We start from the raw sequence: 15,752 nt of genomic DNA on the forward strand, positions 1-15,752 counted from the left end.
TGTGGTGTTTAAAGCCTGCTGAGGGAGCAAAGTATTAAGCTTTACACAAACCTTCATAGCCCCACCCTGCTGCGGTAAAAATATGTTGTTTTTCCTTTCCTCTGGGAGGGGATGACTTAATGGGGTTCTGGCTTGAGGGAGAAGCAGTTGCTCTGTGTTTCCACTGTTTGTTCTGTCACAGTGTTCTCTCCAGAAGGCTAGTTCATATGGTGATAAGTATAGCTAGCCAGCACATATGCTGTGTGCATTTTATCAGTACTGATGAAGTCTTTTGATGCTACTGTTAGCTACTTCCTGTGTTTATTTTATAGCTGATATAAATGAGGAACAGTTTGACCCTTACCTTCCCCCCTAAAACTTTAAACCATTAACTAATTAGTTCCACACTTACAAGCAGGATGTAGGTGTTTTGAACCTGACATGTTAACACGTATGCTTGCAGTCTACAGAAGAGGCTTACTGAGTGGGTTTGCTGCATGAAATGTCTTTCAGACTTCAGATAAGAAGTCTGCCTCTTAATCCAGCAGGCTTCATTTTCATTCTAAGTTCTGAGTCAATAATCCCTTTGCTTAACCAGGTGTTTCCTGAAACTGGGTGAGTGGCAGCTGAACCTACAAGGCATCAATGAGAGTACCATCCCCAAAGTCTTGCAATACTACAGTGCTGCAACAGAGCATGATCGCAACTGGTACAAGGTCAGTAAGGAAGAGCTTCCAGGCACCACTGCAGAGAGATCAGTAAATGTGATCGTGTCCCATACTACAGGAAAGGAAGATGGTTATAGGAAGATATCCGGTAACTGTCTGCTTGGTTGCTGCAAGTAGGATTAAAAAAAAAACAACGGAGAAAGCAGAGAAACCTGAGGCAACCATGAGATTGTTATTCAGAATTTTATCCATCTGGTAAAACTAGGCCACAATTCAGTTTCTGTTCTTGGTTTTGGGACTCTCTCTCCTGTCAGTTGACAGTGAAGGAGAAAGGATAATCTAAATGGAAAAAAAATTATCTTGTGCTTGCTCGGTATACTTGAACTAGGACAGTAGCCTTGTTGCTAATTCTTCAAAGAACCTTAGATCTCAGGGTTGTGAAATGTCAATTAATATTTGGTGCCAGATCTTCTCTGAGGCAGCCATCTCCTGTATTTTTTCCTATTACACCTCCCTTAGTCCTAACATATTAATCTTAAACTTTGAAAAATTAAGGTGTATGTGGATAGGATGTGATTTAATTTTTGCTGCAGAGATCCTTTGCTATAATATCCAACAGGGGACTCCTAGCCAAGAACTCACCATGGTGTTATTTAAGATAATAAGACAGTTAAAACTACAAGCGATTAGAGAAAGCAAAGCTTTGTGTTGTCTGCAGGGTATTACTATTGTCCACAGACTTAAAACAATTGGATTTTTGTCTCTGATAATTAGTACAGGTTGCAGAAAGGATTCCTCTTCCTTCTGACTTTTCTTCTCTCTTATTGGCAGGCCTGGCATGCCTGGGCAGTGATGAACTTTGAAGCTGTGCTTCACTACAAACATCAAAACCAGGCCAGAGATGAGAAGAAAAAACTACGTCATGCCAGTGGAGCCAGCATCACCAGTGCTAACACAGAGGGCAGCAATAGTGAGAGTGATGCAGAGAGCACAGAGAACAGTCCCATCCCATCTCCAGTGCAGAAAAAAGTCACTGAGGTACCCTCCTCCCCTGTTTATGTTGAGAGATTGGTACTTAGTGCTTAGATGGAGGAAAATGTTATGGCAGGGAAAAAGCTACTACGCATACCTGACTTGTGGAAGCTGTGTATGTGTGTATAAGTATATATAATCGTAGCTTACAGCAAAACTGTGGAAGTTCAGGTTAAGGAAAGAGGACTACATTAATGCAAATGATTGTTAAGTTAGATGTGTACTAAGGCAAAGGCATGGATGGCTGTCATAGGTGATACAGTGTGCATTAACAGGTTCTGCTGCTTAAGCCCTTCATGAAAGACTGAGGAATCTCTTTTACTTTAGCAGTTACAGTAGGGTTGTAGTGTTTAGGCTTCTTTGCTGTCCATAGTTTTGCCAACAAACTGAATGATAGAAACACTTCACAATATGTTCCCTGCCAGGCTGAAAGACCTGTGTGTAGTTAAGCAAAACAAGAATTCCAAGAAGATACATGTCCTGTGAGGAGTATGAGCAGAAGTCAACTATAATGTGGGTTAGGTCTATGTTTCCACATATTTCTTCCTCTTCCCCCTTGCTGAGTTTAGGATTCTTGTGGACTGATGCATTTGTGTAGAACTAATGCAGCAATTTTCATTCCAAAAGGATTTATCCAAGACTCTCTTGATGTACACAGTCCCTGCTGTCCAGGGCTTCTTCCGATCCATATCTCTGTCTCGAGGAAACAACCTGCAAGACACTCTAAGGTACATAATAAAGCACACAGTAAATTAAATCTAGCTGATAAGGGCACATGGTTTAAGGTTAGGTAGAACCTGTTTCTTCTCTTTTTTTTTTTTTTTTTTTTTTTTTTTTTTTTTTTGTTGTGGTTAAACTAAGTAAATGCTTCAGTTCAAGTTAATTTATGGTAGGTGCATTAGCCCTTATCCTACTATCCATAGGTTCTGGTAAGAAGAGTCACCTTTAAGTGGATCTGAAGGTATTTGACTGAAATGGTTAATTTTGTTTCATTCCTAAAAATTACATTTCTCTCTTTCAGAGTCCTTACTCTATGGTTTGACTATGGTCACTGGCCTGATGTGAATGAGGCTTTGGTAGAAGGAGTCAAAGCAATTCAAATAGACACTTGGCTGCAGGTAAGGAACACAAAGGGCTAAGACAAATCTCAGTTCTGGGGGAGCTTGGGGATTTGTTACGTGCTATCCATGATGATTCTTTTCTAAACAGTCTTCTGTAGGTGAGTATATTGAGAGCAACGTACAGTACTATTTGTAACTGATTTAAAAAGCATCTTGAACAGAGACATGAGAAACACTCTTGGATGCGTTTCTGTAGTATTATGCAGATTAGTGCATATGAATGGGAAAGAATGAAAATTTTTAAACTGAAGATGATACCAATGCAGTGGTGACCAAGTATAAAACACCACTGTGGCTGCCCTGATGTTATTCAGACAGTCTATTTCCAGGATTGCCTTGAAGAATGACTTGTAAATTAAAAAAAAGGCTTTATTTCTTATTTGAGCTTTACACTTCAAGACACATCTTACTCTTTCCGTAAGAGGATCCTGTGTAACAGCTTTGCACAGAACACTTGTGATCTCACTGAGCTGTTCTGTATTTCTGACGCTGTTTGGAACTTTGTGTTATCCTCTGACCATATCAAAAATGAGTGGTGGCACGCTCTGTCTCCTTTAGAGACTGTAAGGTCTCTAGCAGAGGGCAGAACAGCTTGTGAACTAAACACATGAGGTGACAGGGATGTTTATTATACTCATCCTTACTACTAGGTTATCCCTCAGCTTATTGCAAGAATTGACACCCCTCGACCATTAGTAGGACGTCTCATTCATCAGCTCCTCACAGATATTGGACGGTACCATCCCCAGGTAAGCTTTGGCTTAGAGGAGGAATTTCCATGGACCGATAGCCAGTTAAGGCAGGTCCTGTGTTCTGTTTCACCTAGTCTAGATGCCTTCACTGACAGTCACAGCAGGTGATGATAGTGAGGATGGGGACTGTTTCTGCTCCTGCTGCTTTCACCTCAGAACTGTTCACATAAAAATGGAAAGAAGAGGTGGATGAGCCATGCAGCAGGGGAAGTTCTTTCAGTCTAACAGAATACTGGGCAGTGCAAGTCACCTTCTTAAATCTCATCAAGTGACTACTAAGAGGTGACCTCACAGGCATTTTATCTGAATTTCTTCCTACAATGTGAAAAATCACAAAATATTAAAACCACATTTTTGTTCTTGCAGTTTGATACAGGCTCTTAAAGCTATTCTGCTACTCAGTGAGTTAGTCTCCAATCAGATTGGAAGACATTGAATAGCAAATTCCTATCACCTCTTTCCAGAAGCAAGCTTACTTTTTATAGTCTAGCCTAAGGTTGCTATTTATTAATGCTTTGCCAGTCTTTCAATTTACATAGGTTTTCTGTGTGGCTCTAAAATATTATTGGTTGATGTCCCTTGTAGGCTTTGATCTATCCTTTGACTGTGGCCTCTAAATCTACAACCACTGCTCGCCACAATGCTGCAAATAAGATCTTGAAAAACATGTGTGAGCACAGTAACACTCTGGTGCAGCAGGCAATGATGGTGAGTACTTGGCATACCACAAAGTGTATTGTCTTTCAGGAATGGGTGTATAGTGACACAACGTGACTATTAGTATATAGTAACAGGTATAGTAGCACAAAGTAACTATTGTTAATTTTGTTCAAGTGTAACTAATTTGATTATTTTTTTTTGCAATTGGTCAAAGTTACAGTATTAGTATAATTTCAAGAGAATGCTTTAATTTAAAAAGGACCATAATGTTCAAACATTTGAGTTCTTGTGTCGTCTTATGAATAAATATTGAGAAGAAATACATGAAGAATCATTGTTCCATAGAGAAATATTTTTGCTTAATGAAAAATGGAAACAAAACTTACCAAGAATAGCATGGAAAGAATGATTTCATTAACTTGCTAAAGATTTTTATGAATAAATGAGTAATACTTTCAGGCCAAAATACACAAACATATAGAAAATGTCAAAGGTGACAAACAACATTAGAAAAGCCTGATCAGCTTGCAGAAAAAAAAATGGAACAGCATTGTGGGAGTTCTTATGGCTCCCTCTAGCTGCCAGCAACAAATAATTTCATAATCATTAGAGAAGAAAGTAGTTTTGCATTTGTAAGTCAGTATACAGTCAGAGTGGGGTTTTTTTAGGTGTTTAATCTTTCTTCCTGTCCTAAACCAGGTGAGTGAAGAGCTAATCCGTGTAGCCATCCTGTGGCATGAGATGTGGCACGAAGGGTTGGAAGAAGCATCTCGTCTGTATTTTGGAGAAAGGAATGTGAAGGGAATGTTTGAGGTGCTGGAACCGCTGCATGCAATGATGGAGCGTGGGCCTCAGACTTTGAAAGAGACATCCTTCAATCAGGTATCAGCAAATGGCCTGCATGCCCACAAAAACAGGCAGGACAGCCACCAGATGTGTTACAAGGGCTTCTGCCATCTAACACCAAGAGTAAATATCTTGGGACTCATTATGTTGGTTGCAGGCTTCATTATTGACGTTTGTCTTCAGATCTATATTGCTTTTGGTGACTACAGTACTATAAGGGCCAGTACAGATGGCCCTGGAATCTTATATCAGCTGGGTGTCTGATAGGATCTGGAAAACATAAAACTGCTTTGCTGTTAGTTCTTCTAACTCCAGTATGCTTTGCTTTGCTTCATGATAGCCACTAACACAGATAGTAGAGATGACCTCTCTCAAGCCAGCAAAAAGAATTAATTTGAGCTTGTGAGCCTACAGTTAAAGGGTAATGCTATTCATTCTGTCGCTTTTTGTCATGAAATCTATTTGTGAGCAGCATTGTCTAATGAACTCAGTGCATGTCTTGCATCCAGGAATTTCTAGATATTTAATTCCAATATGCTATAAAAAGGTGAGATCAAGTATTTGTAATGCAATTTGAAAATAGGCTGTGATATTCTGTAGGTATTAAGTGGTCTCCACCTGTTCCACTGTAGCCTGTAGAAGTGTTTTTCACTTCCTCCCTAGGCCTATGGCAGAGATCTAATGGAAGCTCAGGAGTGGTGCAGGAAGTACATGAAATCGGGAAATGTCAAAGACCTAACTCAGGCTTGGGATCTCTATTACCATGTGTTTCGGCGTATCTCAAAGCAGCTGCCTCAGGTAGGGGGACAGGTACAGTTCTGTTGTGGGTCTTACAGTGCAAGTTGTCAATACCAATCTTTGGTTTATGTTTTCTGGTTATTCAAAACATTCAGATTCACTACTATGGTGGAAATACATGCATGTGGTTTGGTGCAAGTTCACTGCTTTTGCAGCGCTTTTTTTGGTGCTGCAAGTGTCTGAAGTATTGTCAACTGATTGAACTGGTCTAGGTCCCTTGACAGCCTGAACTCTTCAGATTTTTCAGTGAGATTTAACTGACATTCAGGGGGGTTTATTTCTTTTGGTTTTGGTAGCTCACTTCTTTGGAACTACAGTACGTGTCACCAAAACTCTTAATGTGCCGGGACCTGGAATTGGCAGTGCCAGGAACGTATGATCCCAACCAGCCCATCATACGTATTCAGTCCATTGCACCCTCACTGCAGGTCATCACCTCCAAGCAGCGGCCCAGGAAGTTAACATTAATGGGTAAGAGAGAGCAGTTTTTGCTTACTTTTAGGTCAAACTGTGTATTTCCCAGGTAAAAACCTCTCCAGGATTTCCTTTCAGATGAGGTATTTCTTGGTGGTCTGGTCAGTCTGACTGCCACACTTTCCAGTTCTTGGGTACACTTACTTACACTTGGGTGTATTTACTTTTGTCTGTTTGTTCAGCAAGAGTAAACTTTTGTGTATTCATTCTTTCACAGGAAGCAATGGGCATGAGTTTGTATTCCTTCTGAAAGGTCATGAAGACCTTCGCCAAGATGAAAGAGTGATGCAGCTTTTTGGGTTGGTCAACACTCTGCTAGCAAATGACCCAACTTCTCTTCGTAAAAACCTCAGGTATGTGCTGTGCACAATGACTGGATGTGCTAAAGCACAAGTAACATCCTACGTAGGTGCAGCTTCCAAGTAACCCTTGGTACAACCAGCTGGTTTGTAAGGAAATGGCAAATCTTGGAACTAGTTTCATTTAAAAAAAAAAAAAAAAGGGAAAGAAAAGAGCAAGAAAGGAAAAAAACCCATTCATAGGATTCAAACTTCGAGGAAATGTATCCTGAGGGGATTGTTTGTTTTATTTAAGTGAAATTCCATCTCATAAATAGTCTTTGAGGCAACTCCTATTTCAAGATACCTTGAGCACTGCATTAGCCTGAGAACAGGTGGTTTTGTCAAGGATTTTTTATTATAGTCACTAAATGGTTTGGTGAATAGTTACTGACTGCAATTGTGTACAGTGTCTTTCAAGCCTGAACATATCAAATGTCATGTGCAAATAATAGATCATTGTGGGTGACATAACGTGTACCTTATGAAAGCAGTCTTTCAGTGAAAAACATGTAAGCTTTGAGAATGTGTGTAGTTTATCTGGCAGCAATCTAACCCAATGGGTGTTTCAGGTCTGTTTGAAAAGGAGAGAAACAGAGCAAGTACTGAAGGAGACAATTTGAATCAGAATCAGATTTAGTAGTAGTTGTTTTAAGCATCTCAAAATGTAATAATTCACAGCATACAACAATTTGAGCTCTGATTTTTTTTTCCTGTAGCATCCAGAGATATGCTGTTATTCCACTGTCTACAAATTCAGGCTTGATTGGTTGGGTCCCCCACTGTGACACACTGCATGCACTCATCCGAGACTACAGAGAGAAGAAAAAGATCCTGCTCAATATTGAACATCGCATCATGCTGAGGGTAAAGAGCAAAGCTGGCAGAGGTTTTGGTACATTGTTTTAGGAGTCCAGTGTTTTAATGAAGAGTAATGGTGCACAGCTTGTTGTTCCTTTGCCTGTTTTCTGATTGTTATTGGTACCAGTAATAAATGCAAAAATATCAGGTAAGAGTTATAAAATGCTACCAAGAGGTAAAAATTGCCATATGTTTATTTGTGTCTCCTTTCCTGTTTTACCAGTGACCACAAGTTGTTACCATCTGGTGACAAAAATGTGGAATTTTGTGTGACTATGATGTGACTTACACAGGGTGCCATGCTGCTAGCATTTACAAACATTGTGTCTAAGCAACAGGGCCAAAATTAGAGAGACTGGAGAAACTGAACATTACTACAAAAGCTGGAATTGCCTGCCAAAAAGGAAAGTGTGTGCCAACCCAAAAGACTTATTTGGATAATGGTTCTTGAAACATATTTACCTTCACAGTATTTTATTTAAATATGGCTATGGCCTACTTTGTGGATACTAAATCACTTGCTATCCCATTTTAAATTAGTTCTTCACTGTTGGGCAGTCATCTCACTGAATTTGGGAACATACTGGTCAGTCTACAAACAATTTCATTATAATCTTGATCTGAATTTTTTTGTGGTTACAGTGTTTCTCATAGTACAGCTATGGATTACTGGAGGTGGCTTTTTGAAATTGATGTCACTTCTCAATTATAGATGGCTCCAGATTATGACCACCTGACTCTGATGCAGAAGGTAGAAGTATTTGAACATGCTGTCAATAACACAGCTGGTGATGACCTTGCCAAACTGCTGTGGTTGAAGAGTCCAAGCTCAGAGGTGAGTTCAGCACGTGTAATGGCTTGTGTTTGGCAATCAGCGTGGTGTGGCATTACCTTCTTTGCAGAATGAATGAGAGATGGTGTTTATTCATCATAAACTCCGGGTGAATCACTGCAGAACATGAATCCACACGTGTGTCCCCTCGCAAGGGGCCTTACACAGTTCAGATCTCAATGGCTGCCAGAGCGAAATCCAAAGCACAGGACTGGAGACTGAAGCTCTGCATACTGTGCATGGGCAGAGAAAAGCAGGAGCCTCAGATTATAAACTCTTATTGGCTTAGACATCAAATTCAAAGCCACAGGATGCTTGAACCCCTTCAGGCTTATGGAGTGTATTGCACCTAAGCATGTCATGGTTTTACTTTGTGCAAAATGCAAGTAATTAGTGTATAAATTAAAATATAAGCTGACACATGCAACATACCTGCTTGGCTTTTTCTGTTTTGTCTCCACTTGCAGGTGTGGTTTGACAGAAGAACAAACTACACTCGTTCACTAGCTGTGATGTCAATGGTTGGATACATTTTGGGCCTTGGGGACAGGTAAGTGAAATTGTAAAGGCTTTTTAAATAAAAGCACAAACTGTGTAAGCCTATCAATTCGTTCCTTGGATCTGGTCTTAGGATAACAACTTTCATTGTGGTTATTGCTGAGTTGTAATGCTACCATCTTTCAGGACCTAATTGTTCTGCTGGTATTTTCAGCACTGCAGACATGAGATGTAGGGCTTGTGTTTCCTGAGTACAAATAAGAGTTCTTTCCATTTGGGGAGGACAGTACAGACAGAATTACTTCAAGGACCACAAGCGCTAGTTTTGTCCTTTCCTTTCACTCACAAAGTGGCAATTCTTTCTCCATCCATTCTATAAAACAGAAACATTGTTGACACCAATCTGTGTGCTTCATGTGTATGAGATGGCAAATTTTTGCAAAGACTGTTAGGACTGTTTATGTACAGTCCCCCACCTTTTTGGGGAGAAAAGAAGCACTGTGATCAAGCATCAATTTTTGTTCCCTGGAATAGAAAATTGAAATCCAGAAAGTATTTAGTGACAGTGGTCGTCTGAATCTCCCTCCAGATGGGTTCGGTTGCACTACTTATTTAATGTACATTTTTGCCTGGGGTGTATTTATTCTTTGAAGCAGGAAACTCTAGTGCTATGTATGTTCACAGCAGTTGTCAGAGAGACAAATGAAGTCCCTATAAATACTCCTTAAAGACTGCTCGAGACTTAAAACAAATGAAAGTTGATGTTGGTTTAACTATTACTTAGTGCTTTTTCTAATTTGCAATGCAGACATGTTCTGACAGGGAGTATGTACAATCCAAATGGACTGGGCAAATTAAAAAAAAACAAAACAAAAAACAAAAAAAAAAAAACCCCAAACCATAAAATGAACAAATGTTTGATTTAGTATATGCCTTAGTGTCAAAAGGGGATATCATAACTTCCAAAATACTTACTGAAGGCAATATGTTTTAGATTTAAGTTCTGTAATGCAAAACCAGCTAAACCTTCAAATGTTTTCATAAGAAAAGCTTTTATTCCTGGACTTAAAGGTCTTTATAATGAAATTATAAATTGAAAACTGAATTAAAAGAAGATTGGAACAAGCCAGCATGAATAGCAGCAGTCCTACTCTGGATTGATTCTGTTCTTTTCTGGTGGTAATCCAATTTGCATTACTTCACCTGTAGCATAATTCATTACATTTTTCTATACTAAAAAATGATAAAGCATAAAATAAGTAAAAAAAATATATTCTAACTGAAAAATAAATGTTCATAGCCAAGAAATGTACTGATGGTTCTGGTCCAATAGGTTGTTTATCTCCCAAGGTGAGAAGGTCTCTTAACTCCTGAGAGGTAATTGCAAAAGTAATGTGATAGATGCACTGTCAGGAAGCTATTCTCTTCATCCCGAGATTGAAGATCTCAGACAAGCAAGCTGTCACTGGCTGTTATTGTTCATGAAGATAAATATCATTTTAGACTGGAGCTGCTGTGATTTACTTTGGGTTTTTATAATGGTCTGTCACCCTGTTTTTTCCTCCTACTCCTTCATCAAAGACATCCCTCCAATCTGATGTTAGACAGACTGAGTGGAAAGATCCTGCACATCGACTTCGGGGACTGTTTTGAGGTAAATCTTTGTATTTGGACATTAAATTTTCTGTAATGCTTCACATTTTTTGGTGGAACAGGAATGAATCTATAAGCCAGGATAAACTGACCTTGGGGTGTGATTCCCAGCAAGTCCTTTGGCTCTCTTTTGAGCTTCACTTTACCTACAGGCAAGATGAAAATAATAAACACTTCATCTCAGAGGCATGCTTTAGGGATAAGCTGATCACTGTGACAAGCAAAGAAGTGCAAACATCACTTTTCCATAAAATTTTCTGGAGCAGTTTAAGCTGCTGATAGGCAGTCTGTGTCACTTGACACTAGCAGCTTGGCACAAACTTAGTTTTCCCTCTGTTACCAAGTTAATTATCTGGCTTCTCCCAGAAATTTGTGGAAACTGAGGAACATGAAGCAGGGACTTGATTTTCTATTTGGAATACAATCTTCAAGATGGTAGCGAAAAAAAAACCCAATTCTTACTAACTGTTAAATAATAAGTTACCTGTTAATTTACTATGTTATCCATCATCATGTGTTTAGGTTGCAATGACAAGAGAAAAGTTCCCTGAGAAGATTCCCTTTAGGTTAACAAGGATGCTGACAAATGCTATGGAGGTAAGCGTTCCCTCCTTAATATGAAAGGAATTGTTCCTAGGGAAAATGGCACCCATTTCTCAGTTTTTCCCTGTATTTTCTGTTGTGGGTAAACCTCTCCATTCCTTAAGAACCAGAGGTGTTAATATTTCAGTTGCATTTACTGTAAGTTAAAATATCTCCTGTGATCTTTCCAGTACGTTACAGTGGAAAGTAATTTTTTAATTGATGCAAAAAATTCCTCCAATTTCTTGGACCTTAGTTCCCTCATTTCAAACAGCTGTTTGCATCAACCAGACACAAAGAATGGCATGGGACTTCACGAAGATCATCTTAATGGCAGAACAAAGCTTCTTAGTTTGTAATGAACATCGATCTTGTTCTCTAATGAACAAAGCATAGCGAATACCAGTGCAAAGCACAAGCCGCTTCCCGCTCCCTGAACATTAGGGTTGCAGTTGCATAGTGAACGAAGCAGTGTGGTTGATTTGCTTCTTTCTCTTCTGAAGGTGACAGGCCTCGATGGCAATTACAGAATCACCTGTCACACAGTCATGGAAGTCCTGCGTGAACATAAGGACAGTGTCATGGCTGTGCTTGAAGCCTTTGTGTATGATCCCTTATTGAATTGGCGGCTGATGGACAGTAAGTGATTTTGGTAAAACAGTGACAGCAAGAGAGTAATCAGTCTGATTTCATACAAGAATCCAGGAGCCTGAAATGCAATGTCTGTCTGAAGACAATGTGATGAAATTGTTGGTTTGCACCTGCTACTTCTGTGCACACATGGTTTCTAGGGATTGTAATGTGAAATTACCACAGTGGTTAGAAACCTTTTGCCCTTAAACACGAACACAGAACTAAGGTACAAGCAAAATTGTTTGGCTTGGTTTTGTATTAGTTGTTATTAGGAGATTGAAAGCTGTTTTCAGGTGACATAAAATCTGGAGAAAGAGAAAGGCAGTCAACTCTGTATTGCTTGTGGACAGATTTGCTATGAAACACTGAAACTCCAGTTTTTACTTTTCATCTCCTTATTTTCTTGCAGCAAATACAAAGGGCAATAAGCGCTCACGAACAAGAACAGACTCCTACTCAGCTAGTCAGTCAGTAGGTGAGTACAAAAGATGATGTATGTCGTGAATGTTTGGAGCAGGTTTTTTCGGCAGTGCACAAGGCTGAGTAAATGTTTTTCCATCCTCTTCTCAAAAGCAGACTGGTAAACAGCTTGTCATTAGCTTTAGGACTGGAAGCGGTGAGTTCAGTACTTTGGCTCAAAAAGCCACTGCTCCTTTACAGTTACATTAACACCCCTCTGGAACACATAGAAACTGATGTAATCCAAGGTATAATTGATATGGGGTAGTAATTTACTTAGCTACCAGAAATTAGTGTGCCAAACCTGGCAAGTGGCCATCTGACGGAACGTTGAGAGTTCTATGTTGAATCTTAGCAGTTCTTCCCTATTGAAGAATAGGAACAGTGTTTCATATGGAGAGTTCTACAAATAAACATACTTATTTGATTATAATTTTAGGTTAATTGTATATCATTTCAAAATATCTTTCAATTACACTTTCATACAAAGTGTTCCTAAAACTTGGGTCAGGCCTTTCAGTATGTTAGCAGGGGAAAAAGAATGTTTGCTTCTGTGATATGCTTCCATTAACGATAACAATGTGTGGCACACTTGTCCACAGTAAAATATGCTTTTCAAATGAGCTGATTAGCAGTTTTGTTCCAGAAGAAGATTATTTTATCTGCTTTACAGCTTCATGTTTATGCTTCTATGTTTTTGTGGGTTTTTTTCAACAGAAATGTTGGACAGTGTTGAATTGGGTGAGACAGCCCATAAGAAAACTGGGACCACAGTGCCTGAATCCATCCATTCCTTCAGTAAGTTTCATTGTTGTTTCTATACTGATGCAGCAATTGTTCTTGGATACAATTACATGAGATTGGACAGATACAGTTCCTTGTCAGCATAAATGAGGACTATAATTACTTGTGTTCTCAACTCAAAAAAAAAAAAAAATTGACAGAAAATGTACTGGTATCTGGGTTTGTTTGCTCTCAAAATGGTACTTGTGGTGTTTGGGCATGGCAAATGTAACAGCAGTACAAATGCTTTTATTTTTCTGCTGAAGTCCTAGTTCTCTTTCCTGCTTCTGTCTTGTAGTAGGAGATGGCCTAGTGAAGCCAGAAGCTCTAAATAAGAAGGCAATTCAAATCATCAACAGGGTTCGAGATAAGCTCACTGGTATGTTTTTGTTTGTATAAGCTAAATGAAAATCTGATGAGATGGATCGGCACTATTAGCATTTGTATTTTGTGTTAATTCTTGAATTTAATTATTCTGATTAAGTGGTTGAAGCCATTTCCGTGGTTTTGTCACAGAAGTACTGGTGCCTGCATTTAGATACAAATGAGCCTAATTTGAAAAGTACAGCATTGTTTATAACTAAACAGACTTCATATTTTGTATGTCTTAGCTTGTTAGCGCAAGTTGAATTTCTACTGTCCTGCTTTATAGTTTGCAGCATTTAGTTGAGAAATTTTATACTCAAAGTTTATAAGAAACTACCCTCCACCTGCCAAACAATGTCCTTGAAGGGATTAGGACCAGGATTCCAGCTACTGGAAAGTTATCTGTTGTTGGTTTATCCATTACTTGGAGAATATAAAAGGAAGAAACTGTAATAATAGGGAAAACAGAGTTCTGGGCTTTGTATGCCTTTAGAGGGTTCTCCATGTTTGGAAAAAATTTACATTTTATATACTGTAAGGGAAAGGTAGTTAAAAATCCTATCAGTCCTTAACTTGTCACCCATAAGCAAGTTATGTTGTATGATGTGACTTCCATTTATGGGGGATTTTATCCTTCAATTTCAAAGGTCGAGACTTCTCTCATGACGAAACCCTTGATGTACCCACACAAGTAGAATTGCTCATTAAGCAAGCTACTTCTCACGAGAATCTGTGTCAGTGCTACATCGGATGGTGAGTTTGTCCTTCAGTAAACCTTGCAAAATTCTTCTCAGAATAATCCAAGCAGAGAACAGCTAAGGAAGATGTCACTTGTGTAGTTAGTTATGTGTAGGAGCCTTACCACATGTTGCATCTGCTCATTTTGCAAGCCTATGCCAGCGATCCCATAGACAGCCCTCTGTAAGAGTTGTTGTTTTAGGTAGTGTCAGGGGTTTTAGAACATTTAAACTGCAAACAGCCTCAACTTTTTAAGTGTTTGAAATAAGGCATGTGGTGGTCACTGATTTCAGTTAGTGAGGAACCACAAGTTCTAAAGTAAACAAAGGTGATTTGCTGTCATTTTGAGAATTCACTAACTTTGGAATATGCTGAAGGAAGTCGATCTTGTTAGCGTTTTTAAATGTTAGTTAGCTGGAAAGAAGCATGGGAATCACCTGTCAACGTTTCCTGTACTAAAACAGTGCCTAGTTAGTCTGGAATCTCAGTCCTTCTCAGTGTTGCCTTTGTGAAACCATATGCAGATCAGCATTACTACAATATCTTTGTTTCCTTTAGGTGTCCTTTCTGGTAACAGAAGATTCCAAAGTATCCACAGCCTTTTATTCTGGAGGCTTTTGCACTCCCAAACTTGCTCTTCTACAAACACAAACTGAGAACGTTGGACTGAAATACAGCCTTTGTCAAATATTTTGAAATGTAAATGAAAAGAGTTATTGTATATTAAAAGTTGGTTTAAGCCAATATATAGCTGCTGTTGGAAAAACACAAGCTGTCTGAAACACAACACTTGATTTGGGTTTCCAGGACAGTGAAGACTGATTGTACCACAGAAGTCTATGGTTCCACTTGGTCTTTGGGGAACTGGTGATCCATTGAAAATAACTGTATACGGGTTTTGACTTAACTTTGCAATGTAACTAAGTCATTTGCAGATTAATTATTGCCCTGGTCAGTCCTGTTGGCGTGGCTGCAGTGAGATCAATGCACTTGTGCGCGGGAGGCTCCTTTTAGGTTTGGGGGTGAACTGGATAACTGGAAAGGAAGAGAAGTTTTACCACTGTTTCATCCTGTTACCTTGTTTCCAAACTTGATTCTTGCCCCCAGATTGGAAACTGTATATCCACTCATTACACTAGTTGCGGGAGTTGTGTTTCAGACTGCAACAGGGTATCAGAGCAGACCCAAGAGCTGAAGGAGCTGAGCAAAGACAGGTGCCTCTATGCGGGTTGATCCGTGGCAAACTGGATGCAGGGTACAAATGAAATCCTGCTTGGGAGCTTCCCGCAGTGTCGGGAGTAAAAAGCAGTATTGGGAAATAACTAGTGAAAGTTAGTGCTTGGCATAGGAGGCAGACAGGGGGAGAACTGGTCATAACTTGAAACAGAAAATAATGGTTATTAAACATGAGGGTGAAGACAAAGTTATGATTTATGAATTAAACATATTAAAAACAATGCACAAAATACAACAGAGTAGCCATGTTTAGATGACATGTTGTATTTGAATATTTTTGTGCCAATAAATTACACCAAAATCTGAACACTTTGATTGTGTTCTTGTTTATTCCTAGGTACTTCTTAGGAAGAGGCAGGGATGCAGTTGGTTTTTTTTCCTCCACGTTCCCTGTTGCCATGGATTTGACTTGTGTGTTTCTACATCAGTTCAGGTGGCTGGCT

General features: G+C 39.2%; 1 protein-coding gene across 6 annotated transcripts in view; it reads left to right on the forward strand.

Annotated features, from left to right (window-relative positions):
- Positions 1-15,616, forward strand: part of MTOR (mechanistic target of rapamycin kinase) — a 66,860-nt gene extending 51,244 nt beyond the window's left edge. For all 6 annotated transcript variants that reach the window (XM_037382158.1, XM_037382162.1, XM_037382163.1 and 3 more), the window contains 21 exons: positions 578-695; positions 1,479-1,685; positions 2,307-2,407; positions 2,701-2,797; positions 3,451-3,549; positions 4,138-4,260; positions 4,912-5,094; positions 5,722-5,856; positions 6,153-6,327; positions 6,548-6,683; positions 7,388-7,535; positions 8,242-8,364; positions 8,829-8,911; positions 10,441-10,513; positions 11,035-11,109; positions 11,598-11,733; positions 12,137-12,202; positions 12,904-12,984; positions 13,268-13,348; positions 13,983-14,088; positions 14,632-15,616. In XM_037382158.1, the coding sequence (XP_037238055.1) occupies positions 578-695; positions 1,479-1,685; positions 2,307-2,407; positions 2,701-2,797; positions 3,451-3,549; positions 4,138-4,260; positions 4,912-5,094; positions 5,722-5,856; positions 6,153-6,327; positions 6,548-6,683; positions 7,388-7,535; positions 8,242-8,364; positions 8,829-8,911; positions 10,441-10,513; positions 11,035-11,109; positions 11,598-11,733; positions 12,137-12,202; positions 12,904-12,984; positions 13,268-13,348; positions 13,983-14,088; positions 14,632-14,647 (2,362 nt within the window). In that variant the 3' untranslated portion in view covers positions 14,648-15,616. The remainder of the gene's footprint in view (positions 1-577; positions 696-1,478; positions 1,686-2,306; positions 2,408-2,700; positions 2,798-3,450; positions 3,550-4,137; positions 4,261-4,911; positions 5,095-5,721; positions 5,857-6,152; positions 6,328-6,547; positions 6,684-7,387; positions 7,536-8,241; positions 8,365-8,828; positions 8,912-10,440; positions 10,514-11,034; positions 11,110-11,597; positions 11,734-12,136; positions 12,203-12,903; positions 12,985-13,267; positions 13,349-13,982; positions 14,089-14,631) is intronic.
- Positions 15,617-15,752: the final 136 nt, after the last annotated feature.

This window comes from Falco rusticolus, chromosome 3 (assembly GCF_015220075.1).
Source record: "Falco rusticolus isolate bFalRus1 chromosome 3, bFalRus1.pri, whole genome shotgun sequence".
NCBI classification, from domain to species: domain Eukaryota; kingdom Metazoa; phylum Chordata; class Aves; order Falconiformes; family Falconidae; genus Falco; species Falco rusticolus.